The sequence below is a fragment of the Lissotriton helveticus genome, chromosome 2_1, assembly GCF_964261635.1.
Source record: "Lissotriton helveticus chromosome 2_1, aLisHel1.1, whole genome shotgun sequence".
NCBI lineage: Eukaryota > Metazoa > Chordata > Amphibia > Caudata > Salamandridae > Lissotriton > Lissotriton helveticus.
Window position 1 is genome coordinate 382485223 of NC_136059.1, and position 25048 is coordinate 382510270.

Here is a 25048-nt window from a genome sequence, read left to right on the forward strand (position 1 = left end):
ACTCTCCTGGGCGTCTACCCATCCGGTAAATGTCTGGCTGCCTGAGTCGGCGCACCTCGGACTCCTTTGTCAGGGCACCCTCTTCTGGTGCATGGCATGCTTGCTCTTCTTTCTTACCGTAGTGGCTTCTTGCCACTCACGGCTTGCAGTGCTCAACATATGATGCTCTCCAACCCATGTTGATTGCTGCCTCTTCTAATGCTCTGCGGCATAGGGCTTATTGGGGGAGGGGGGGGCTCTTTGCTGCTTCTTTTGCCCACTGCTGGGCTGTGGTTCTGCAGTGCGTTGGTGGGCGCTCTTTGTACTACTGCGTCTATCCACCCTCTTACTTGTGGCGAGCGGTACTCCTATGGTGCAGCAGAGGTACTATGGGAGGTAGAGAGCTTTTCTCCTGCTGTGGTGGTAGTGCAGTAGTGGCCTACTGCCACTATGGAGCTCGTGGTGCATTCAGCCCCAGTCCTGGCTGTGTCTTTTACAGCCTTCTGCAGTTTTCCTTGCTTGGCGGCTCAGGGTGCGGTGTGATACTGAGGCCAATAGGTGGTGTTTTACGTGCTTTTCTATTCAGGCCATGGCAGTCTGGAATGCAGGCTATCCTGCACGGTTGTCCCCTTCACTCCTTGTGGGCCAAGGACAACCGGTGTCTCACATACCCAAAACTGCTTCTTCGGTGCTGTAGTGGCAGCAGGACCACCAGGGGGATCAGTGTACACTTAGCTACCACGGGAAACGGCCTTTACAACGAAGCCGTTTCCCCGAAATCTTTAACCACGCATGCAGTACAACGCATGCGTGGTTACCACTAATGCCTTTACCACGCATACCTTTACTACGATGTTTGTAGTAAAGGCATATGTGGTAAAGGTAAAAAGAAAAAAAGGGGGGCTTGGGGGGGGTTTCCCCCCCAAATAAAACAACACACCATAAGTCACGTCGGCGTCAGCGTCGTTAAAGGGAAATCGGAAAAAAATGCAGTTTTCTCTTAACGACGTATGACGTCACCACGCAATTATTCGAGGTAATGTTTATCCGTGGTAAACGAATTCCGTTGTAACCCATGCGTGGTAAAGGCATGCGTTGCAACGGAATTCGTTGTATCATCATATATTCGCTACCACTCTAGTTCAGCATGCGACTGTTAGAGCAACGTGCAGGTCGTTCTCATGTTCCCAGTGCTTGCTGTCTGGGATAAGGTCACTCATCAGGTGGGCTGGTGTATCACAAGCACTCCTCCTTTTCTCAGTTGCAGTGGTGGCCCTCTGCCACCCGGGGGCATACGGTATCCTCTGCCTCCATCTCGGCAGATGGCCCAGGCTTTATGGGGAAATTTGACACTCTGGGCAGTTCCTGGCAGTGTTCAGAGGAGCGTTGGTGCCAGAAATGCTCCAGCCCTAGAGGATGGATATGGGAGAGTTTGCCGGTCTCTTTGAGGGCCTGGTAGCCTTCTAACTTCTAGGACTCGCTTCATTCTCTGAGGGACAAAAACCGGCACTCTACTTCACCATCTCTAGAGCCGGGGTGCAGTCTGGCAAGGAGGCCGCCAGGTGGCGCTAAGGCGCTATTCACAGCCTCAGGCGGCTGTTTTGACACTGTAGGGATCGCTGAGCATCGCGACGTACCACTTCTGGTGCTGCAAGCACTTGACGGGCCGGTGCAGCTGCTCTCTGGAGTAGGAGCTGCTTTCTTGATGTCTTAAGTAGTTCAGCTGTGGTCCTGTCGATAGCCTGTGTGAGGTACCTTTTCATTCTGGAATATGGGTCTACACTGCACACTTGAGACCCTTTCTTCACCCCTTGTCTAGATATCACGAGAGAGAACTATAGGTTGAGCCAAATTTCTTGAGCTCTCCCGGGGGAACTCTGTACACCATTTGTTGTTGATTGTTGTTAGGACAAGTACATTGGACCCCCTTAAAAATTGTCCTACCTCCTTTCCCCCTTTTTGATATCATCATCTTAAGTAGTTCACCCCCACGGGGCTCACAGGTGCAGAAGCAGGGAAGTTATTGCCATGCAGGCACGCCTCTTTCATTGCCAGTTCCAGGGTAAGTACAGCTCATTAACAAAGTAGTGTTGCAGATACAGACGTTACACATGCCAGGCAGAGAGTGGGCTGAGACGCAGCACTCTCTCATGCTGGTGTCTGCAGGCTCTCATTCTCTATTCAGTGCAAGGGGGCATGGGGCACTCCTACCTCGTGGCGATGGAGCTCCTGCTCTGCCTCTCTGGTGGCACAGTACGCGCTGACCTGACGGGTGGCGGCCTTCGTGGGCACTTCAGGGGCCGGTGGGGGGTCTCCTTCGGGTGGTCGGTGCAGCACAACTCCAATGTTGAGGGCGCCCTAGGTCTTTTGCAGTAATCCACCCTCTCAACCCACGGGCTCATTTCATGCCCCACGGGCACTACCGCAGGCTTGCAACTACCTTACTGGATGGCGGCAGTGAGGCACTCCATTCACTGGTGTGTTGGCAGGCTGGTGCAGGGGTGCCTTCACGCAGGTTACAGGCTACTCTTCCTCCCAGGACAAGTACCGAAACGGCCACCAGCATGCACGCAGGCAGATCCCACCCTCGTCGCCATTGTAAAGTAGTGGGAGCTAGGCCCACATACTTGCGAATGAGCCACACGGACACAGTGGTAGGGTACTGTAACTGGCACAGGGCTTGTGCACCCGGGTCCTTTTTATTAAGAGGGTCACCTGACCGGGGACGCCTGTGATGGGTGTGTGTTAGTGTGGGTGTATTACAGAGGCAGAACACTAGAACGTGTCCAGCAGGACACTACAGACACCATTCGGCTATTAAGCGATCTGCCTTGTGAACAAAGACTGCACCTTAAACAAACCCTAGCAGGTTGGGAGTGCTTTTAAAAAGCATCAAAAGAACATATGCTTTAGCTCTCAAAATCGCCAACCAAAGAGCAAGTTTGGTTAAAACGTATAGAGGGTTTTGAAGCCGAGAATGAGTAGAGAGCAGCTTGAAAGTCACAAAGCAGGCCAAAGGATTAGGATAGTTAAACCAAGTCAGTAAATTAATAAAGCAGGATGTTCTCTAGATGTTCCCATAGTAGGAACGGAGTAACACTCAGTAACGAAAAACAAAGGGGCTAGTGTGTCAGGAATTCAATGGCACAAAGAAGTCTAACCAGAACAAGGGAGTTATGATGCGCTTGGAAAATCATTAGTATGATCTTTGCCTAGAGAACTGTGAACAATGCTGACCATTAAAAAGGTGGCTACATTATCACCTATGCTTTCTTCCATTTTCCCTGTTTATTAACCATACTGCCCGTAAGTCAGAATAAAGTAGTACCCACCTACCAGGAAGATTTTTTTAATCTCCCATATAAGACCCCTCCCACTCCTATTTCTTTCATCAGCTAGACTATATCTATAAGTGCTCACACGTAATTTGCAGGTTGCAGATTGCCTCGTTCCACAGCGGAACGGGAGGAACCCAATGATGAAGCATGCCAAGGGGTAACCCGGGTGGGTGAGGGCTATATAACAAGACCGAACGTATTCTTTGTCCTGTGGACGGTTAATTCATTAAATACGGACGGGCTCTTTTGTTTTGGTACAAACAAAATTCCTCAGCTGTAGTGGTTTACAGAATACCCAAATATATTTATAAAACATTAAATGGGAAAAAGAATGTGACTATTGTTGGTGATTGAGAGTAAGAGACAAAGGACTTTATTCACAAATGTATTTTCACATATAAACATCACCTTATGGCAAAAAAATACCCCACAGGCAGGAATTCAGAAAAGGGACATAGATTCATTCATTAAAGTGGCTTTCTCCACTGTGAAAAATGCCTTCCCATGCAGTGGAAAAATATGTATTCGCACAGGAGTATAATTCATCCTGTGAAAAATATGCTGTGTAGAATTTTGCATGTGGGGAATCGGAAAGGTTTGTGAATAGAAAACCCAAATAAAAATACGTTCTTGGTGGAAATGTAAATCTCCACCTGAAAAATACCCACCTGACAAGTACCCAAAGTACCCAACGTAATTATGGGCTCTTTAGTTACATGTATTAAGGCCAGAAAGGAAGAGGTATGTCCAGGGATGTCCAGGGAAGTCTTCCCTTGAAAAAGAACATGGTGTTGTGATCTGACTGGCAAAACACAAACCTAACAAGCATTTGCAACGCAATCGGTCTTGCCTTTGGGACCTTATATGTATATAGCTAAGCAGCACATTAGCCTGGGTGCTGAAACATTTACTGTTCTTTAACATGGAGGGAAAGTAAGCACCAAACTGCGTGACACGCCAGGAATGGGAACACATGGAGAGAAATATTGCCTTTCAGCAGGAAATGCTATAGTCCAAAGTTCTGTTTTTAGTATAAAAGCAGGGCCTTCAGTGGTCATATCACTGAGAATACAAGATTTAAAAAAAATATTATTGTCGATGGGTGCTCATGGAAGCCAATTTCATTGGACTGGATTCTAGAGAATGCTAAAGTGATTCTGGTATTTTACTGACCTCTGCTGGTCGTTTTCTTTCAAGAAAGTTAAATAGAGGCAGTTGCCAGCAAAATTAAAACAAGAAAGTCCCTGTGCAGAGAGCAATTCTGGTATCAATGAGCTCTGCTGGTCGTTTTCTATCAAGACTGTTAAATAGAGGCAGTTGAACAGAAGAAAAAGTCCCTAAGCGGAAGCAGACAAGTCCTAGGGCTGATCTCCAGAGCCCACAAAGTACATACACAAATAAGTATATACTAAAGCAGGGGTACTCATAGTACGGCCCGCGGGCCAGTGGCGGCCCGGCAAGCCTTCCCAGGCGGCCCGCGGACCTTCCAGACATCGTACCCGAGTTTTTTTTTTTTCTTTTTTAAGAGTGTCTGCAAACAGAGCGCGACTCAGACTCTGCTGCTCTGTGGGGGCCGGGCGATTCTCACCATAGTCAGAGTGGAGCTGCAGGGGCGCTGAGAGGTGCAAAACCTCATTAACATGTTAATGGTCGTTTAGAAACCTGTGAAGTGCTTGGGTGCGGCTGTGTGTGGAGAATGTGTGTGCGTGCCCAGCAAAGAAATGTTTTCAAATCGCTGAGCTTCTCCGCAGGCGGGCAGCAACACTTTGAAGCTGAACAGCATAGGAGACACGCCGTTTCCAAGACTGTTTTTAGGACTAAACAAAGCGAGGCTTTTTCATTTGCGTCTGCTTGGATAGTTGGTGTTTACTTTGCAAGCGCCGGAACGCCTCAGCGACTTGCTTATTGATTTGATGCACCTGTTCCGTGTCCGCGCGCGGGTTTTTGAGTCTCTCTGGGGTCACTGAGCGAACGGGTGGCAGTGGTGCCCGCCAGTCATGGCAGCAAATGGTGATGGCTCACAGAGGTTCCCGCCGCGAGGGGCACAGGGGCGGCGGTCCGTGGCACAGGTTGATGCTGACAGCACAGGTAAAGAGACTCCTGTTGTTTCGCACTCTGTGACCACCAGCGGCGCTGCCTAGAGTCTCATCGGCTCTACCCTGTTCTGGGAGCACCAGGGACAGAGCAGACGCTCTTTAGAGCTCCAGCCATTCAGCTCCGGTGCTCAGTGGCAGAGGTGACGGGGTCCAACAATGTCTGGGAACACCAGGGGCGTTGCGGAGTGTCCTGCGCTGCCCGCCTCTGCGTGCTCCACGGACAGAGCCGAGGCTCTTGCAGCGCCCTGCTCTCTGCGTGAGTTTCACTGGCTTTAGGGGCCCAGCGCCCGGTGTTTGGCAGCGCCAGAGATAGAGACGTTGCTCTCAGAGAGTCCGTCAGCTCAGGTGTCCGGGTAGTGGAGACAGGTTGACGAGCTTCAGGGAGAGAGCCGAGGCTCTCCGAGCGTCCTGATGTCCGCACCAGGGGTGCTAGTTCGATTCATAAATATGCGCTTGTAATCAAAAACTAGCCCCACAAAGCATAAGAAAAAGACATAGATTAATTTATGTAGCACAGAGCTACTTCATAAGGATGCTTGCAAAAATAACACCTATATTGTAGCATAGATATCTTACATTTGCGAAGAGGCACCTCCCACACATAAGAGGTAAAACAGAAAGCAGTAAAAAATCAGCAACAAATTCCAATCAAAGAAATCACTGCCATCAATGATATAAAACTGGAGCCGAATGAAAACAAAATAATAATAGGCACCAACTTCTACTGAAAGAAGTCATAGCCAACAATGACATAACAGACGTAAAACAGAAATTGTGTACTGGTTGACACTATCCTCACGCTCCACCTGGGACAGACATTCTTTCACCTTTCTTCTTCGGTCCCCATGCTAATCACAAAATAAACGTCCCTTCATCTGTACATAGGGTCCGGCAGTGCCTGGTGTTTGGGGCGCTAGAGACAGAGCCGAGGCTCTCGCAGCGCCCTGCTCTCTGCGTGAGTTTCACTGGCTTTAGGGAAGCAGCGCCCGGTTTTGGGCAGCCGTGGCTCTCAAAGAGTCCGTTAGCTCAGTGGTACGGCCCGGTAGTGAAGACAGGTGGTGGACGAGCCATAAGGCCCCCAGGCACGATACCGAGCCTCTCCGAGCGTCCTGGTGACTGCAACAGGGGTCTGGGGGTAGCGACATAGGGTCGGGCAGTGCCCGGGGTTTGGGACGCTAGAGCGCGAGGGAGGGAGAGTGAGAGCAAGGGAGGGAGCGAGGGAGAGCGAGAGGGAAATAGAGTGAGGGAGAAGGAAACAGAGACAGAGGGAGAGATGGAGAGTCAGAGTGAGAAAGAGAGAAAGAGAGTCAGAGTGAGAGAGTCAGAGGGATGGGGAGAGGGGGAGAGAGAAAGAGAGAGAGAAAGAGAGAGAGAAAGAGAGAGAGAAAGAGAAAGAGAAAGAGAAAGAGAAAGAGAAAGAGAGAGATGTCTGTATGCCAGGTCTGGTGGCTCAGTGGACGAGGGCGTCCACTGCAGGGACCTGTGATCAACCTCATGGTCACAGGTTTTCTTTGCTCAAGCCCCGCCCCCTTCCCCACTGACCCCGCCCCCACCGGTGTGGCCCTCGGACACAAACCACACTGTAAATTTGGCCCCCGAGAGAAAGTTTGTGAGTACCCATGTACTAAAGTATAGACTAAAGTATATATACTAAAGTATATACAAGAGGTCTTGAATGCTCGACCTAAAAACGATACAGACAGAGACCACAGTGTTTGCCACTGGTCTGGTGTCTGCGTATTCCCTGTCCCAAATCCAGAGGGTTAATGGTGCACACAACTGCAACTTTTTCTCTAATTTTCTGTAACCCAAACCGCAGAATTCTACACAATGGTGCACCAAGGCTGAGGAAAAGAAGTGGGCCCTGCTTACCAGCCGTAGAAAGCAAGAATAAAACAGTTCTGAATGTCTGCACGTGCCTCTGTGAATGGGCACACTTTGGTGTGTGGGTGCATATATATGTATATGTGCATGAATGTACTAGCATCTGGAATATTGGAGGTAATTCTTGCCACATTGATGCTCCTGTGGCATAGCAATGCCCAACCCTTTGGAAACTGCTAGGGCTTAGTATTTTGGTGTTACTACATGGCATGTTAGGGACATACATGGGAGTTTGGTACCTATATCTTGGGAAAACGGTGGGCCAGCTATTTTTTGTAAATCTTGACACATTGAGGGCATTGGCAAAACACTGCCCCTGGCAAATGGATGGCAGTTCCAAGAATTTTGGGGCCATCACGAGAACAGGGGTGCAAAACGCTGACCGTTGCATACATTTGGAAATTCTTGGCATATGATCTGCATCCTTGGTCATCTAAGGCAGAACCTATGCATGTGGAGCAGCAGCACCGCACGTCAGACCTTGATGAAAATAAGAAACTGATATTTGGGAGCTAAACACATAACGTATATAGTACAAATGGAAAGGGGGGGTTTCAGCACAAGCGTGATTTTTTCCTTCGGAATAAAATGAGATTCAGGAAATCATCAAGCCTGTAACACTCCTGAGGGAGGACCCTCCCAGCCTCTCTCTCCCGAACTCTCTCACTCGCTGTACCCCAGGCCACCTCCAATCTTTACTTCTGTGACTGTGTCCTTTTCAGACCAATCTTATAGTGCCCTTCTTCAGACTTCCACCCCATCAAGTGCCTCCGCTAACTCCCTCTCGCATCCACTAACCTCCACTACTTCACTTCCGGTGATGTCAAGCAAGTCCAAGGTTATGCTTTCAGGTTCAGTGGCCCCAATCCTAACATAACCCGCCACTTACAACCCCAACCCCCACCTCCTCTGATCCGGAAAATTTGAAAACTGGCTCCTCTGTTTAACAGACTTCCATAAATGACTTATAACTGGAACGGCGTGGGTAGAATCATGAGGAAAGTTACTCCAAAGGCATTCATTTTTTTGTGCAAATTTCGGTGCACTGTAATGTGGACAAATGGGTTTTAGATGAACGTGTAGCGATGCCTGCCTGCACTTTTCATTTCTCTAGAAAAAAAAACAACTTGCAGCCTTTCAAAATATGCGTCAACGTGCAGATGTGGTTTGAAGGGTGCTACTGCCATCTACTGGCCACATGAGCATCAGCCAGGCCGCAGCCCTGGCAAAAAAATGCTCGAATGCTCTGTTCGTCTCCTTGCTCGTTCTTTCGATTCATCCATTCTCCCGCTCTGCCTCTCTCCTTCCTCTCTTCTCCTTCTCTGTTCGCTTTCTCTCTACACCCCCCATTCCTACCCCTCTTGCTTGAAGCCTTTCTGTACCTGCTGGATGGGGGAGTTGCGTAAAGTGAAAGAGGCACCAGACGCGGCCCTGGGCTTTCAAAACCGGCCTCCGAAGGATGCTGCCGGTCAGGGACTGCTCGGTGGAAAACCAGGCCGGGAAACATCATTAACAACGAAGGCAGTACTACGCGTAACGTTTACAACGAGGCACTTACCACGTAAACGTCTTTCCAACGCGTATGCCTTCAACGATCGTATTTACCACGAAAAAAAAAACCGAAGGATTAAAAAGGGGGGTTGGGGGGGGTCTCCCCCCCCATAAAAAAACGATCCCGCCGTGCCGAAAAAAACAGTGTCATAAGAGAGGAAGCGGAATAAACTTCCGTTTCCTCTTTATGACGTAAGAACGACGTGGCAAAGAAGATGAGGGGAAAACGAATTCCGTGGTAACGCATGCGTGGAAAAGGCATGCGTTGCAACGGAATTCGTGGTAACAACATATAACCATTAAAGCCAGACTATAGGCGAGCATTCTAACATTCTGGAAGTATAAGGGATATGTGCAGATTTTTTCTTCCATAAGAATTACAAGGTACGAGGATGTGCTTTTCTCGGCACTTATTAAGACATCGGAAAATCCTCGGGGAAGCATTCCATTTGGTTTCTAGCCTAACGGCGCCATCACAGAATGGGCAAAATGTAGGAAAAGCAGTCCTGGCCTGGCCACAGAATAGGCAGACGAGAGCGAACTGGCAGGCTATGCCCCCTGTGCACAGGGAACTGCGAGGGCCTCCAGTTTCTTTTTTGTTATGAATAATAATGACGTAGGTGGAATTTGGAACAGAAGACAGGCCCACCACGTGTCTATGGACTTTTCCTTTTCCATGGAAATGCAGATGGATGTGTGCTGTTGAAGTGTAGCAGCACACGGACCGCAGATGCACGCACAGGATCAGTGACTGCAGTGTGTGCACAGCAGGTTTACCCATTACCATATACATTTGCCTCATGTATCCATATCTTAAAGACACAACTCTAACAGTTGGGGACTTTCCAGTTGTGATGGTCCAATGAAGTAAAGCAAGTTAGTCTACAAGTCCCCGGAAGCACCCGGGTGGTAAAGGTACGCCAAGGACTGCAAGAGCTGTGTCCTCGATAGAGGTCTGCAGTCTAAACACTGAACTCCAGTCTGCAAGGTACTTAAGATCAGTTCCATGATGTACATCATGTGTACCTAATAAGAGAAAATACCTCTTATTAAGACATACATTAAATGCAGAACGACAGCGTACTCATTATTTGAAGCATTAAGTATCCAGTTTCTAAACAGGGAGACAAGCGGAACATTTAACATTAATTTCCGGTCTGCCCCGTAGGCGCAGTGCTACGCTTCTGACTGAGCTAGGGCAATGTGCCTCACAGTGGGTGGGCACCAGGCCCGGCTCCAGGAATTTTTATTTGGGTGGGCCAATGGTGCATTAGGGTGGGCCACTGCGGCAGTCACGGCCGGCATGACTCGCGGGGCGAGGGGGCAGGGGTTCATGCGGGGTGGGGTTTAATGTAATAATAATTGTAATAAAAAAATGAAGCTTACCTTTCCGCTGGCCTGGTCCCACGTCTTCTAGGCTCCTGCTCTCCATCCTCTGGCAGGAACAGGATGCAGGCAACAGGCTCCCTCCCCAAAGCCAATCTCAACGCTAAAGCAGTATTGTGATTGGTCGGGACACCGCTCAGCCAGGGGATTATGTGGAGGCCATGTTCTCAATGCAAGCTGCATTGCAGCCAATGCATCCTGTATGGAGAAGGACAGAGTGGGCATGACTAGTTTGGGCAGCCCCAGAGGGCCGACCAAACAGTCTTTGTGCACTCATGACCTGACTGCTAATTAAATAAACAAAAAACAAAAGGGCACTAATGCAAAAGTCTTGTTTGGCGCCCCACTAATGACCTCTTTCTCCGTAGATACCATTACTACCACCCTCCAACAGTGCCCTTCATCGCTCTGTAGCCCCTCTCTCATATGCATTTCATTTGTTGTACAGCGCTACTCATATCAGTGTAGGGTGTCACAGTACTTCACATCACACACACATTATACAGAGATAATGAATGATGCAAGTAGGTAAATACGTCTATAGGGAATGTCACATAAGCCAATGAGGATTAGAAGTTGTAGGACTCGCGTCATCCATACTGGTGGGCAGTATATTTTAAGAGGGTATGGTCTGGAGAAGCAGAAACTCAGGATTTAAAGCATACCCTAATGATTGGTGGGTTGGCTTTACTAATAAAAATGTATATCTGCCCAAGCTAACTCTTTTTTTAGCAACATTAGAATAATGAAAGACTGAGGAAGTTCTAACTATATCGCAACACAAACAAAATGTGAAGTTCTAACTAAACCATTCAGGTTTGTATGCAGCTCTTTGATGGCAGTTCAAAGGTCACTGTCCTATGTTAGGACTGTGACTTCTGAGCTGCAAGTAAAACACGAATCACTGTGACAAAGATAGTAACCCACTGAGCTATCCACATAAAATACAGTTTATCTGCATTTCAAAACTACCAACAGAGGATTGGTCTCCAGCAGGATCAGTAATCATCAATTATCTGGAAATTTTTACTGTTACCTTGCGTCCATGGTCAATATAATAATAAAACTGATTTAAATGAAGCATACACAAAATATGTGCCTTGCTGGGCCTTTGCAGATTTAAAAACTAAGAACAAACAGTTACATGTTTTCTTTCCTACTTGGTACATAGAACTCTGCCTCACAGCAAGATCTGATAAGCAGCTGCAGGGGTCACGAAAGGTGAATTAGGATAAACAAACGTTCTTCTCCAGCACAGAATAGAAAAAGAAATATCCAGGCCATCAGTGTCATAGAAAGAATTTGTCCCCTTCGCCATGCCCCTATTGTACCTGCACGACACAGCCCACCTTATTAAAAGGAGATGAGTTGTTGGGGGTGCCTGTGAGAAAGAGTCCAGGCCCAATCACAAACTTCCAGAACAGGATGAAATTAACGTGGCCATTTTCTATTGGCCTTCAAGCCGTCACTGCGAGGGCCAAGAGTTGGATTGGGACCAGAAATACGCCCAGGCACCCAATAAAAAGTGGCCCACATTTGCGAATTGCAACCTTTTGAGAAGCATTGACTTTTTTGTATGAGGGGGTAATTTTATGAGAATGTTATGGTAAAGAAAGCCTTCTATTGCTTATGTGGCCAGTGATGTGGTCAGGACTGAAAAGTCCATTATTCCGCTGAAACTCACTCTTCTCCTGACGCTCATCTTGAGGTCCATGAATCACCCGTATCCCATTCTCCCCTTCATGTCTCTTAGCCCCCTCTTGTCTATTAGGCCATTATTCGTATACACCCTGATGAAGGCAACAGATGATGAGCCGAAATTGTGAGCATGAAATCTTCAGTTGAGAAGTAATGATGAGAGCGTTATCAATATTTAAATATTATTTGAAGAAGAATGACTAGATACTTTCTACATGCAAAGATTTGCCCAATTGTAATGTAAAAAGAGCAAAGACTCTTACCATGGACAAAAAGATAGAAACAACATACTCAGTTCATGGCCTTTGGAATGTAAGAGAGAGATTCTCATTGTGAGTGATCTGTGGAAGAGACATCATCGACAAAAGGCTGGAAGTAGGCCCTCACCATTAGCTCTGTAGTAGAAGAGGCAAACCTCTAACACAAACAAAATGTGTTTTATACACACACACACACACTTTATATGTGTGTAGGGCCTCATATTTTCTTTAATGAGATCTTGGTCAGAGTTGTTGAATGCAGGGCTGCTCAGTACCAAGGCACCCGACCAAAATTTGGTTTCACCTTATCCCGCTTCCTTCCACATACTACTCCTCCAGTCTCTTTAGTGCTTGTGCCAACTGCTACCAACGATCTGCACAAATTGAGCACTGTGTGTTGATATTGTGATAAAAGAACAGTGATGTGTTCAGTGAGGAAAAATACAGTGAGCTACAGATATTGGTGGGACAGAGTCAAAATGCAGTGTTGCTGAAAGAGGCAGAAAATGAAAGGTGCATACAATTTGAGTTGTTACATAGTGCATTCCACAGAATTTTCTGCCATTCTGTAGCAACTACTACTCAACAGGTGTTTTTAATACAATGATCCATTTTTCTCAGAAAGAGGAATAGTTGGGTTGGAACTATCCAGAATAAAGGCTGCAGGTTATATAAATGCCTACTGGAATTGTGGGATTGTGTGGCTGTAGCGTTTTTGCATATAGATTTGGCACATTTGCCACATAATCCATCATCTGCCACATAATCGGCAGTTTTAACAAAAAAAGTTTGTTCCCAGCTCAAACGGTTCAAAACGTATCTAAACCGCAACTGCATGTGTGACTGCGCAGAAGGCCCTTTGCAAAGCTGGACTGCTTTCGCTGGTTTTGATTGAATGGGCTTTATTTTTTTCCAAGGAAGGAGTACATGATCAAACGTTTGGTCTCTCAGAAAAACCATAACAGTTTTCTGTGGTGGCCCTCCTTTGACTGAGGTAATTTAAAAGCTGCACTGCAGTGTCACTAGGGACCAGGAAACTCACTGCCAAGGGAATCTGCTGACAAAGCCTCTAAATTATGTGCCACATCTCAAAGAGACAGGTCAGCGGGGTTGGTTTCTGGTTAAATTCTGAGTTTGAGATGGGAGGTTGGTAGATCAGCGAGGATTCCTTCCCTGGCCAGCATGAATTGGAGTTGGGCCAGCCATCCACTGCAAGGAGGGATGGAGGGAGCAGAACCCTGTTTATTGCCCCCATCACTTCCTGTTCCAAGGGTAGTGAAAACTCTGGCCCGCAGTAGCAGCACTTCCCATGGTGAGGCCTCACTGTCATACCCTAAGGCAGAGGTCTTCAAGCTTTTTTGCTCTGAGTCCCCCTTACCCAGAATATTTTGAAGTCGGGCCCCCCTCCGAAACATTATGCAAAGTCTTGGGTAATTGTGAGGGTTAGTGCTGAACGCAGGGTCTCTTCCCTTGTACCCTCTCAACTCACCTGAAAGGGCCTCTGCATGTAAACAGAGGCCAAGCTGGCTGGGGTATGAGGACTAAGGCGCCCATTTTGCAAAGACTTTCCATACCCTTTGTTAAAAACAACCATCCCAGGTGTGTTAATGGGTACCTGGATGTACCTCTGTGTGAGAGTTCAGGAGGGGGTCTAATGAGATTTAATGTATGGAATAACTTGAAACATGATGATGACAAAAAATAATTCTTTTTTAGAGGCAATGTAAGGTTGTTGAGTTTTAAAAAGTGTACTTTTAATGGTCTTATAAACAAAGGTCTGTAATAGGTACAGTCTGGTTAGCTATTACTACTATGTATTCTTTGAAAGCACTTGTTCTATCTTATACAGGGCTGCTGGAATTATCCGATTCTGCAGCTGTGACATTTTTCACATAATTATGTATTTGCCACATAATCTTTGCCCTGACAGTACTACCAAGTAAAAAAAATGTCAAAATAATTAACATATACTAGTAAAAAATGTGCTGCATTATACTGAATAATTTGTCTATGGTGCTCCCCTTCCACATAATTCCACTGGCCCTGGTCACATAATTATTGTGTGGCAACCTATGTTATACAGTGTTTATTACAATTTTAGAATAATGCCCTACATATTCACATTGCTTTTTGTTACATGCTGGGACCTTAAAACTATATAAATACACATGTCAGTATTATGCACTGCACCATCCTGGATTCAATTTTGGGACTGTTCTCATACAGACATCTTCGGGGATCGCATTAACCGAAGTTTCATGATGTGCGTGTCCCATCAATTAGTTTAATGTGCATTTATTTAACACTAAACACTTGTAGGCATTAACATTATTTTTAGTGCAGTTGCTGAACGTGTAAATACAACAAAATACTTATCAAATATTGTATTGTTTTTAGCAAAGCTGCTGACTTTAAAGGAAGACAACCTGGAAACGCAAAAAAAAAAAGTTGCTCTTCTAGGCCATCTTCATTCTTCTGTACTTAAAGAGGCCTTTGTACCCTCCTGGGACTGCCGCCATGGACCCACAGTTTGAAGACCTCCACCCTAAGGCCAGGGCAGGAGCTCCCACCACATGCTGTGACTGCTGGGTTTGGCCCATTGTCATTCTATGTGACAATGGACCGCGATATTCTGTGCTGGGCTGCGCAGAGGCTGCAGCAGCCTCTTGATTTCGGATCCGGAGAGCCAGCCCGAACACTGATGGGGGCGGGGGGGACGGCTCACATCATGTTTGGGTGGGCCAGGCTCATGTTTGGGTGGGCCTGGCCCACCCGGCCCACCCTCTAGAACCGGGCCTGGTGGGCACACACAGAGCTCAGGTCACGGCCCTGCCTGTGTGGGGCCTTTCAGCAGCACAAGGACACAGGTCTCACCACTAAATGAGAATGTATTTCAACAGGTAACGTGGCAGAGCCAAGTAAGGACCTGTCTCAGTGTTAATCTTGCTTGGGCTGAGCACTGGCAATACTTTCAAAGCCCTGTCAGGGGCCAAAGCCCAGTATGTAAGCCAAACACCTGTCAGTAGCCTAAGCCCAGTCAGCAGCCAAAGCCCAGTCAGCAGCCAAAGCCCAGTCAGCAGCCAAAGCCCAGTCAGCAGCCAAAGCCCAGTCAGCAGCCAAAGCCCAGTCAGCAGCCAAAGCCCAGTCCCAGTCGATAGCCAAAGCCCAGTCGATAGCCAAAGCCCAGTCGATAGCCAAAGCCCAGTCGATAGCCAAAGCCCAGTCGATAGCCAAAGCCCAGTCGATAGCCAAAGCCCAGTCGATAGCCAAAGCCCAGTCGATAGCCAAAGCCCAGTCGATAGCCAAAGCCCAGTCGATAGCCAAAGACCAGTCAGTAATGCAAAGGCCAGTCAGTAATCCAAAGGCCAGTCAGTAATCCAAAGGCCAGTCAGTAAGCCAAAGACCAGTCAGTAAGCCAAAGACCAGTCAGCAGCCAAAGCCCAGTCAGTAAGCCAAAGCCCAGTCAGTAAGCCAAAGCCCAGTCAGTAAGCCAAAGCCCAGTCAGTAAGCCAAAGACCTGTTAGTAGCCAAAGCCCAGTCAGCAGCCAAAGACCATTCAGCAGACAAAGACCAGTCAGTAAGTCAAGGCCCAGTCAGTAGCCAAATACTAGTCAGTAAGTCAAAGCCCAGTCAGTAGCCAAAGACCGGTCAGTAGCCAAAGACCAGTCAGTAAGCCAAAGACCAGTCAGTAAGCCAAAGACCAGTCAGTAAGCCAAAGACCAGTCAGCAGCCAAAGCCCAGTCAGTAAGCCAAAGCCCAGTCAGTAAGCCAAAGACCAGTCAGTAAGCCAAAGACCTGTCAGTAGCCAAAGCCCAGTCAGCAGCCAAAGACCATTCAGCAGTCAAAGACCGGTCAGTAAGTCAAAGACCGGTCAGTAAGTCAAAGACCGGTCAGTAAGTCAAAGACCGGTCAGTAGCCAAAGACAGGTCAGTAGCCAAAGACAGGTCAGTAGCCAAAGACCATTCAGCAGTCAAAGACCATTCAGCAGTCAAAGACCGGTCAGTAAGTCAAAGACCGGTCAGTAAGTCAAAGACCGGTCAGTAGCGAAAGACAGGTCAGTAGCGAAAGACAGGTCAGTAGCGAAAGACAGGTCAGTAGCCAAAGCCCAGTCAGCAGCCAAAGACCATTCAGCAGTCAAAGACCAATCAGTAAGTCAAAGACCAGTCAGTAAGTCAAAGACCAGTCAGTAGCCAAAGACAGGTCAGTAGCCAAAGCCCAGTCAGCAGCCAAAGCCCAGTCAGTAAGCCAAAGCCCAGTCAGTAAGCCAAAGCCCAGTCAGTAAGCCAAAGCCCAGTCAGTAAGCCAAAACCCAGTCAGTAAGCCAAAGCCCAGTCAGTAAGCCAAAGACCTGTCAGTAGCCAAAGCCCAGTCAGCAGCCAAAGCCTATTCAGCAGCCAAAGAGCAGTCAGTAAGTCAAAACCCAGTCAGTAAGTCAAAGCCCAGTCAGTAGCCAAAGCCCAGTCAGTAGCCAAAGACCTGTAAGTAGCCAAAGACCTGTCAGTAGCCAAAGCCCAGTCAGCAGCCAAAGACCAGTCAGTAAGTCAAAGACCAGTCAATAAGTCAAAGACCAGTCAGTAAGCCAAAGACCTGTCAGTAGCCAAAGCCCAGTCAGTAGCCAAATACCTGTCAGTAGCCAAAGCCCAGTCAGCAGCCAAAGCCCAGTCAGCAGCCAAAGCCCAGTCCCTACCCAAAGCCCAGTCAGTAAGCCAAAGCCCAGTCAGTAGCCAAAGCCCAGTCAGCAGCCAAAGCCCAGTCAGCAGCCAAAGAACAGTCAGCTGCCAAAGAACAGTCAGCAGCCAAAGAACAGTCAGCAGCCAAAGAACAGTCAGCAGCCAAAGAACAGTCAGCAGCCAAAGAACAGTCAGCAGCCAAAGACCAGTCAGTCAAATGGCATCGAATACAATGCGTCAAGACCCTGACTGTAGTGAAACTTCAGCAGTAACACTTTACCATGAGCAGACCATGCACAACAAATCCCATCATTACATTGTAAAAGAAGGGCCTTGGACCTAACGCTAAAGAAAAGAATGATGGTTCCTAAAATCGCAGCATTTAAAATGCGTATGGAAGATGCCGTTGGTGGATGGGATGAGCAGTAATTAGCAGCACCAAGAGACAATCTCTGAGGAGGAGGCAGAAAGGACATATTGCAACACTGAAGGGAACACATACCGCTTGGAACAAGCAACATTGTTTTACAGCAAAGTTGATACAACACAGAAGTAAAATATTAGCAGTTACTTTCAGTATTCGATAAAAGTCAGAAAAATATCAGCACAGATTATAATTATGAAACACAGTTTCCACAAAAAATAATAATGGTGTAACACTGTACTGCAGAGGTCTTCAAACGTTTTTACTCTGAGCTCCCACTAACCAAAATGTTTTGATATTGGGCCTCGCCTCCAAAACTTTATGGTAAGGACTGGGGGAGCGGAAGATGCTGGGCTGAGAACAGGGGTTGGGGCTTGTGAGATCATCTCAGCTGTACATGTTTTATATAGCTGATAGTCCATATTAAATATGAGATTTAGTAAAGAGACAAATCCTTCAAACAAAACCAGGAACTGACAAAGAAACACTGTTCCCCATCACTGGGGTGATATGAGCCCTTCAGCCTTCTGGGTCCCAATAGAACTCCACCTGGTGCACTAATGTTAGCTGTAACCCTGAGGAGTAGTCTGATTCCTGTGCCTCTTCCACTCCTTTCCCACCATGCTTGGGATCACTCTAATCTTGAAACACTCTCTCTGTCCCTTTCAGAAAAAAACACCATGCATCAAGGGTGCACTCGGCCTTAATGTTAGCAGGGAAAATGAGCACCCGTGCACCTTTTGTAAAGTAAGAGTCACAACTGTGATGTAGTGGGCCCCTCACTCCCCTATGCCCCATTGCCGCTGCACCTGCTTCAATAATGATAGCTACTAACTGTCAAAGTGACCTGTCTCTGCCCTTTGTTAACACATATGTCCCAATTTTGCCCCACCGGACTCCCACCATCTTTGAATCCAAGCTAAGGTGTCTCCTCTACTGCAATGTTTCCCTCCCTTGGGTCATTGCCCTGAGACCCAAACCAACACTGGCACAACTAGGGTCCTCTGGTGTCTAATGCAAGCAAAAAAGGATAGTAACCCAGCAATAATTGGGGTTTAGTTAGCCCCTGACACCCCTTTGTGGTGTTTAGTTTGCCCAGTGATGTGATTGGCCAACTAAAACCCACTGCCCCTTCAGCACAAATGATACCTACAGGCCCTGTCTCGTCTGCCCACTCCACTGGCCAAAAGCAGGCTGCCAGCTTCTTTTTGTAAAAAAAAACAAAAAAGGAATGAAAGGCCCACACCTCGCCCCTGTTGCTTCAGCCTTATTATGTGCAGAGCAATGGTGATCTGGAACCTAATGCTACCAAAACATGGGTCCCTATTTCCCTTCTCGGTAGTAAAACGGCCATACATGGGGTGCAGTGGCCCCTCCCACTCCTGGCACCAGTACAACTGCACCTGCTGCACTAATGGCAATAGTAAATGATGAAGAAATGAGTTCCCACATTGTACCCCCTTCCTCTGGGCCGTCTCTTAGATGCTGTCCATGCCTCTCTCTCCTTTCCTCTTTCTCCTGGAACATTACTTTGAAGTCCCAGTGGTGCAGATTAGCAGGGCTCTGCATCTGAATGCAATCCTACGGCCCTACTCCTGCCACAACGTCGACTCGGGTGTAAGGACAGCTGCATACAATTTAAGGATGAAGTGGGTGGGATCTATTGGGACACATATATTTTTACAAAAACAGACACTACGTTTTTGGTAAAAAAACAACCATATCTGGTCTGTTAATGGAGACCTTGAGGCACTTCTGGCTGAAAACAAAGAGGGCGTTCTGTCTCCTGTGCTATGAAGCGGATAGAATGACAGAGAAGTAAAGACACAACCTTCTCACCAGAGTGCCTGCTACCTGCAAGAAACGTCAATATGTACAATTGGTTAATTTACCAACTGCAAACACTATTTGGGAGCCTGTACATACTTTAATTTAGGAAGTAATTGAAGCTTCATGGTAACAAAGATTTATTCTTCTTGAGAGGTAATCTGAGTTCTGAAATTCATTATTTTAATGGGCACTTAATAAAAATGTTTGCACAAGATGCAGTCTGAATACCTGTCGCTAAAATATATACTTTAAAAGCAATCGTTTCTGCTTAAGTACTAAATCATTGTGTGGCAGTCTACCTTATACTGTGTGTGATACAGCTTAAAAAGGACGACTTACATGTACACAGTACTTTCTGTCAGAGGGTGGAACCGCGAAGCACTCAATACATAAGTCACTTTTCCTCATTGCATCAACCTGGATTCAATTATGTGATACTCTGGGCACACACACAGACTTCTGCAGTGATTATATTAACCAATTCAGGTTCGATTATTTTTAACTTGCATTCATTTTTTCATTTAAATTTGTGTTATTTTATAGGCAGACACCTGAAAGTGAAAGAACAACAAAATATTTACAGAATATTTAACTATGTTCAGCAATGATTTGAAGCTAACACCGCACTCAATGACCCAAAGGCCAGATTGGCCTTTTATTCCATCAGCTGCTTTTAAAAGCCCAGTGCTGCTGGGGTGCCTCTGCACTTTCCCCGATTTCCTCGAGGTTAACTGCAGCAGAAGTGGGCTTCAAGAGAAAGAGAAAATGAGAGCAGAAGAAAGGAGGTGAAGAGAAAGAGATCAAAGAGAAAGCAGAGGGTAGAGAGAGAATGGACGGATGGAAAGAGATAGCAAAGACAGGAAGGGAGTGGCACTGGGTTCAGATGTTTTGCTTGGGTTGCATTTGGTTCCCCAGTCCGTACTTGAATGACCCTTGCCCCCACGGAACTCAGGACCACAGTTCCCATACATGTATATGCACTCCGGCCATTGTAAATGACGACTGCCTGGAAACGCAACAACAAACAAGATCGCATCCCCAGGCCTTCTGCAGTTTCAGGTGTTTCCAGGGGCATTTGTGCCCCACACAGCCACGAACCCCCAGGGGGTCGCGCCCTACAGTTTGAAGACCTTTGCTGTAGTGGAAGAGACCAAGGGATTCCACGAGTGCAATGGAATAAGATAAACCAGGATTCAAAATGGAAGTGTTGTAGTTGAGTAACTAGTACTTGTGGTCAAGCGTTATTCTGAGCATGGCGCAAACTTTTGTAGGCCTCGTCAGCAGTGATGAGGAGTAATTCAGGACAGTCTACTAGAGGGATGCCAAGCCAGAGTATGATCTGTACTGGAAAGGTTCTAGTGACGTGTGTATGACTTGTCTGAGAAGAAGACATCACTTGCCTACGGTGATGCACCCACAAGCTCTGCTCCTAACGTTGACGGCCATCTGCAGTGGATACTGTGCTGCATGACAAACTTTCAAGGTCAGTCACCAACTGCCTGCATTTTGTTTATTTGAGATATTCCTTTCCCCTTTCATAAAAGGTTAGGATAGATTTAGAATAATTTATTTAAAAATACCTCTCGGCAAGCCGCCTCGCCCCATATATGCAACAACTGGTGGAACCCGACCAGGCCGGGTTTATCCCACAGCGCCAAACCAGTGACAATACTAGACGCGTCCTCCACTTAATAGAGGCCGGGTCGCGAACACGGCCGGGCTGCATGCTGCTCACCATCGACGCTGAGAAGGCGTTCGACCGCGTACACTGGCCATTCCTGGATCTGGTACTGCAGAGGTTCGGCTTGGGCGAGACTCTTCGCAACCGCATCTTTAATTGTTATCGGCGACCGACCGCCACGGTCAGGGTCAACGGCCATACCTCCCCGCGGTTCCCGATTGGACGCGGAACCAGACAGGGCTGCCCGCTCTCCCCCCTGTTGTTCGCGCTCTATATGGAGCCTCTGGCGCAAAGTATACGGCAACAGGGCCTCATTGAGGGCATCCCATTTGGCGTCGATACCCATAAGGTTAGCCTCTACGGCGACGACGTTCTCCTCTCCTTGATGAACCCGATGCAGTCCCTTCGATCGCTCTTTGTGGAGCTTCACACCTTTGCGCTGGCCTCGGGCTTCAAGGTTAATGTTGAGAAGTCGGAGGCCCTTAACATATCCTTACCACCGGACGTCCTGGCGGACGCTAAGGTGGAATTTGACCTGCGATGGTCGGACTCTCCCATCCCGTATCTGGGGGTCTTGCTGGCTCCGACTGTGCGAGACACGGTCACCGCCAATTACGCGAGACTCAGCGCACGTCTCCACGAAGAACTCAGGAGATGCAAACACCTCTCGCTCTCATGGCTAGGACGCATAGCAGCCACTAAAATGACCCTGCTGCCGCAAATTCTCTATATCTTTCAGACTCTTCCCCTCCGCCCACCAACGGGATGGCTTCAGAAAACGCAATACGACCTGGCGCGCTATATTTGGAACGGCCGTCGACCACGCCTAAATCGGGTGATCGCCACACTTCCCCCTGCACACGGCGGAGTCGGAATTCCCGACCTCACCCTGTATTTTCAGGCCGCCCAGTTGCGCACGCTGGTCGAATGGCACCAATTGGAATCCAGCAAACACTGGCTCTTTCAAGACCAAGCGGTGGCGGGACGACCGCTTCAGGGTATCCCGTTCCTACCGCGTCACCACCGACCACCCAACCTCTATGCATCACAGATCACGAGCACAGTCCTGACCACGTGGGACAACACAGCAACACGACGCGGCCTCACCTCCTTTCCCTCCCCAATGACTCCGATCTTCGGTAACCCTGACTTTTCCCCTGGTCTCGACCCTCGGGCGTTTCTGATGTGGAGGACGACACCCTGCAGAGCTGTAGGTCATATGTTTGACCTTAATGGCATTGTCTCTTTTCAGCAGGTCAAAGAGGACTACGACATACCGGAAGCGGATCACCTGCCCTACATGCAGGTACGTCACTGGGTCCTGCACCCGTCCATTACACCGGGCGCGCAAAGAACTCTCACACCGTATGAGAAATGGCTGCTGACACGCACCTCAGACAAAAAGCTGCTCTCTGATCTGTACCAACACTTACTCCTCACCAACACTCATGCATACAATGCCGGGAGGGCCAGATGGGAAAAGGACCTAGGGAGAGAGCTTACACGAAAGGAGTGGGAGGGCATATATCACAGAGCTAGACACTCAGCTTATGACATGGGCTTGACCGAAACATTGACCAAAGTCGCCACCTATTGGTATCACACACCGGAACGCATCCATCGCTGGGACCCACGAACCAGTGACCGCTGCTGGACGGGGTGTGGGGGACGAGGCACCCTAGAACACCTCTTGTGGAGCTGTGAGCGCATACAACCTTACTGGACTTCCATCCTGGATTTGATGGATCAGCACCTAGATACACAGCTTCCCCGATTCCCCGCCTATGTGCTGCTTGGCCTTCCTAACCCCTTGATGTACCCCCTGAAGTCTGTGAGGGGGAGACTTATAGCGATTGCACTGGGGGCAGCTATGCAGAACATTGTAGCGCACTGGAGGGACTCGCAACCCCCCCCCCACAGATAGGGTGGTTGCATAGGCTATGGATGGTGCTAGGTATGGAGAAACTATCGCTAGCAAAGGCGGGGAAGAGTGTGGAATTCGCGGAACTCTGGCGGCCATTCCTGACCCTCCTCACTGAGGAGTTCCGGGAGCTGAGCTGCCCCCGCTATCTGCGACTGCTGCGATTGGCAGATACCCCACTGACAAACACCAAAACACAACCACATAGGACGAGAGCCCAGAGGTGAGGCGTCCTTCCAGATCCCTCAGCAGTGATACGGGCGTTCTACTGTTTATTTGCTAGTTGGACAAGGAGGGGGGTGGGGCGGGTGGGGCGGGGGGGAGGGCATGTTGGGGTTCCCCCCTTTTTTCCTTCTGCTCTGTGACATAACGCAACCATTGATAACGCCTGATCCTTTATTACGCGGCCGGCCCTGCTGGGTTGTAGGCGACTTGCTGTGTATAAATGCATCCGGGAGGATCTGATTACAGCACTGCATGCACACCTGTCTTATCATTGGTGGGACCGCGCCACCTTGTTTGCAGACGGCTGTTTTTCCCTTTGTTATACTTTCTTTCAATAAAAAGATTTAATACTAAAAATACCTCTCGTTTTCAGCCATTAGTACTCCTTCATCCTTCAGTCGTTTACTTTTGACCATGTTGTCTTCTTCGAGGATCTCCTTTTTCCGTTTTATTGCATTGAGCCAATCCATGTTCTCAGATCGAACCATGCCGCTTTCTTCTGCCGCTTCCGCTTCGAACTGCTTGGATGTGGTCTTTGAGACTTTCTCACCAATCTTCCTCTTCCAACCAAAAGAAGCCATCCTACATAAAAAAACAGTCAATGTTACTGCAAGTCGCCATGGAAATGCCAGTGCATTAAAAAGAAACACCACTTCACTGGTCTTGGCATGCTGGTTGTGCACATTGAAGTGGTCCCCCATTCAGTATCTTGAAGCTTCCTGCCTGTCTATGCCCCATAGCCACTGCTCTGTATGGAAGAACAATCTAAACACGTTTACTCTTTCTACTGACTGGCGTGTCAGTGCCTCCCGGGTGCATGCATGCACCTCAGACACACACAAAGCGTGTACACAGAGGTATATACTTACCATCTCCACTTGGAGGAGATCAAAAATTACTCTATAGTTCTCTGCTTTCCTTCAAAAGGGAAGGGGCACATACAGTATCCGAGAGAATCCACACACCTATGCTTCCCTGGCAAAGTGTAAGGGAGGCACAGAAATAGCCCACAAAAGTTCTAGAACAGGGAGATTTGTGGACATTTTACAGAGGGACATACACCTACAAACTCGTGGCCTGGGGTGGGAACTTTTTCTCTTGTTTAGAACTACTACCAGTTCCTCCATTACCAAATGTACCTTTTATTCTTGCTACTCTTCCATGTTTTCTTTGGAAAAGTGTATTTCTTTTGTGGGCAAACCATAACTCAGATGTGAACATTGGTATGTCTCCACTCTACTTCGAAGGGAAGGTATACAAATACAGCTAGCCCTAAAAAAATGACATACAACAGTATTTATATGCCTTTTGAGGACAGGCGGGGAAATAGAACCATCCCAAAAATAGTGGCTTGCTGCAGTTTACCTAAGTGTTCTCTACGGAAAAACAGGGACGTTGAAACAGACTATCCCATATAATTCTAATTCCCCCACCCCAACCGGTCATATTACCTAATCACAATAGGTAGCTAACAAAAACAAGCTTTCTTTAGCAATAACGTACAGTGGGTATAACACAGACATTTCAGGACAATGAATTGTGGAGTCAGGTAGAATAATACATTTGACTTATTCCCATTTTCTCTATGTAGCAAAGTCAAAATGCCGGTGTCAGGGAATTCTGTATTTGTGGACTAGTCTGAGTAAAATTATTAATTCTGTTTCAATGTGGTGTTATTACATCATAGACTAGACCCAAATGGGTAAAAGAACCGTTAACAGAGATAGCCATGACATACAGTGCAAAATATGAATGAATGAATGAATGAATGAATGAAAATAATTTATAACGCGCAAAACAATAACCCGAAGGTATCAAGGCGTCATGATAATAAAATCTAAATTAAGTAAAGCAATATTAGAGTATTAAATAAACCTGCAGTTCCAGTAATTTGTCAGAGATCAGGTTCAGTGTCATCAGGCATAAAAGAAAATCAAACACAGAGGAGGCAAGGCCTCTGAAATTAGAAACCTTTGATTTCATTCTGGAAGACTCCTTTATTATTTCATTAATTCTCAGGATGTGGCCAATAACTGCAAAATTCTCATTCAGGGCTAGATCATTGTGTAGGTTTGTATTTCGTGTTTGAATAGTTTACAACTAAC

At 47.5% G+C, this 25048-nt stretch overlaps 1 protein-coding gene across 2 annotated transcripts in view; it reads right to left on the reverse strand.

The window, feature by feature from the left end:
- TTC33 (tetratricopeptide repeat domain 33) overlaps positions 1-25048 on the reverse strand; it is a 730113-nt gene that overhangs the window by 594459 nt on the left and 110606 nt on the right. For both annotated transcript variants that reach the window (XM_078675002.1, XM_078675000.1), the window contains exon 2: positions 23304-23525. In XM_078675002.1, coding sequence (XP_078531128.1) covers positions 23304-23524 — 221 coding nt within the window. In that variant the 5' untranslated portion in view covers position 23525. The remainder of the gene's footprint in view (positions 1-23303; positions 23526-25048) is intronic.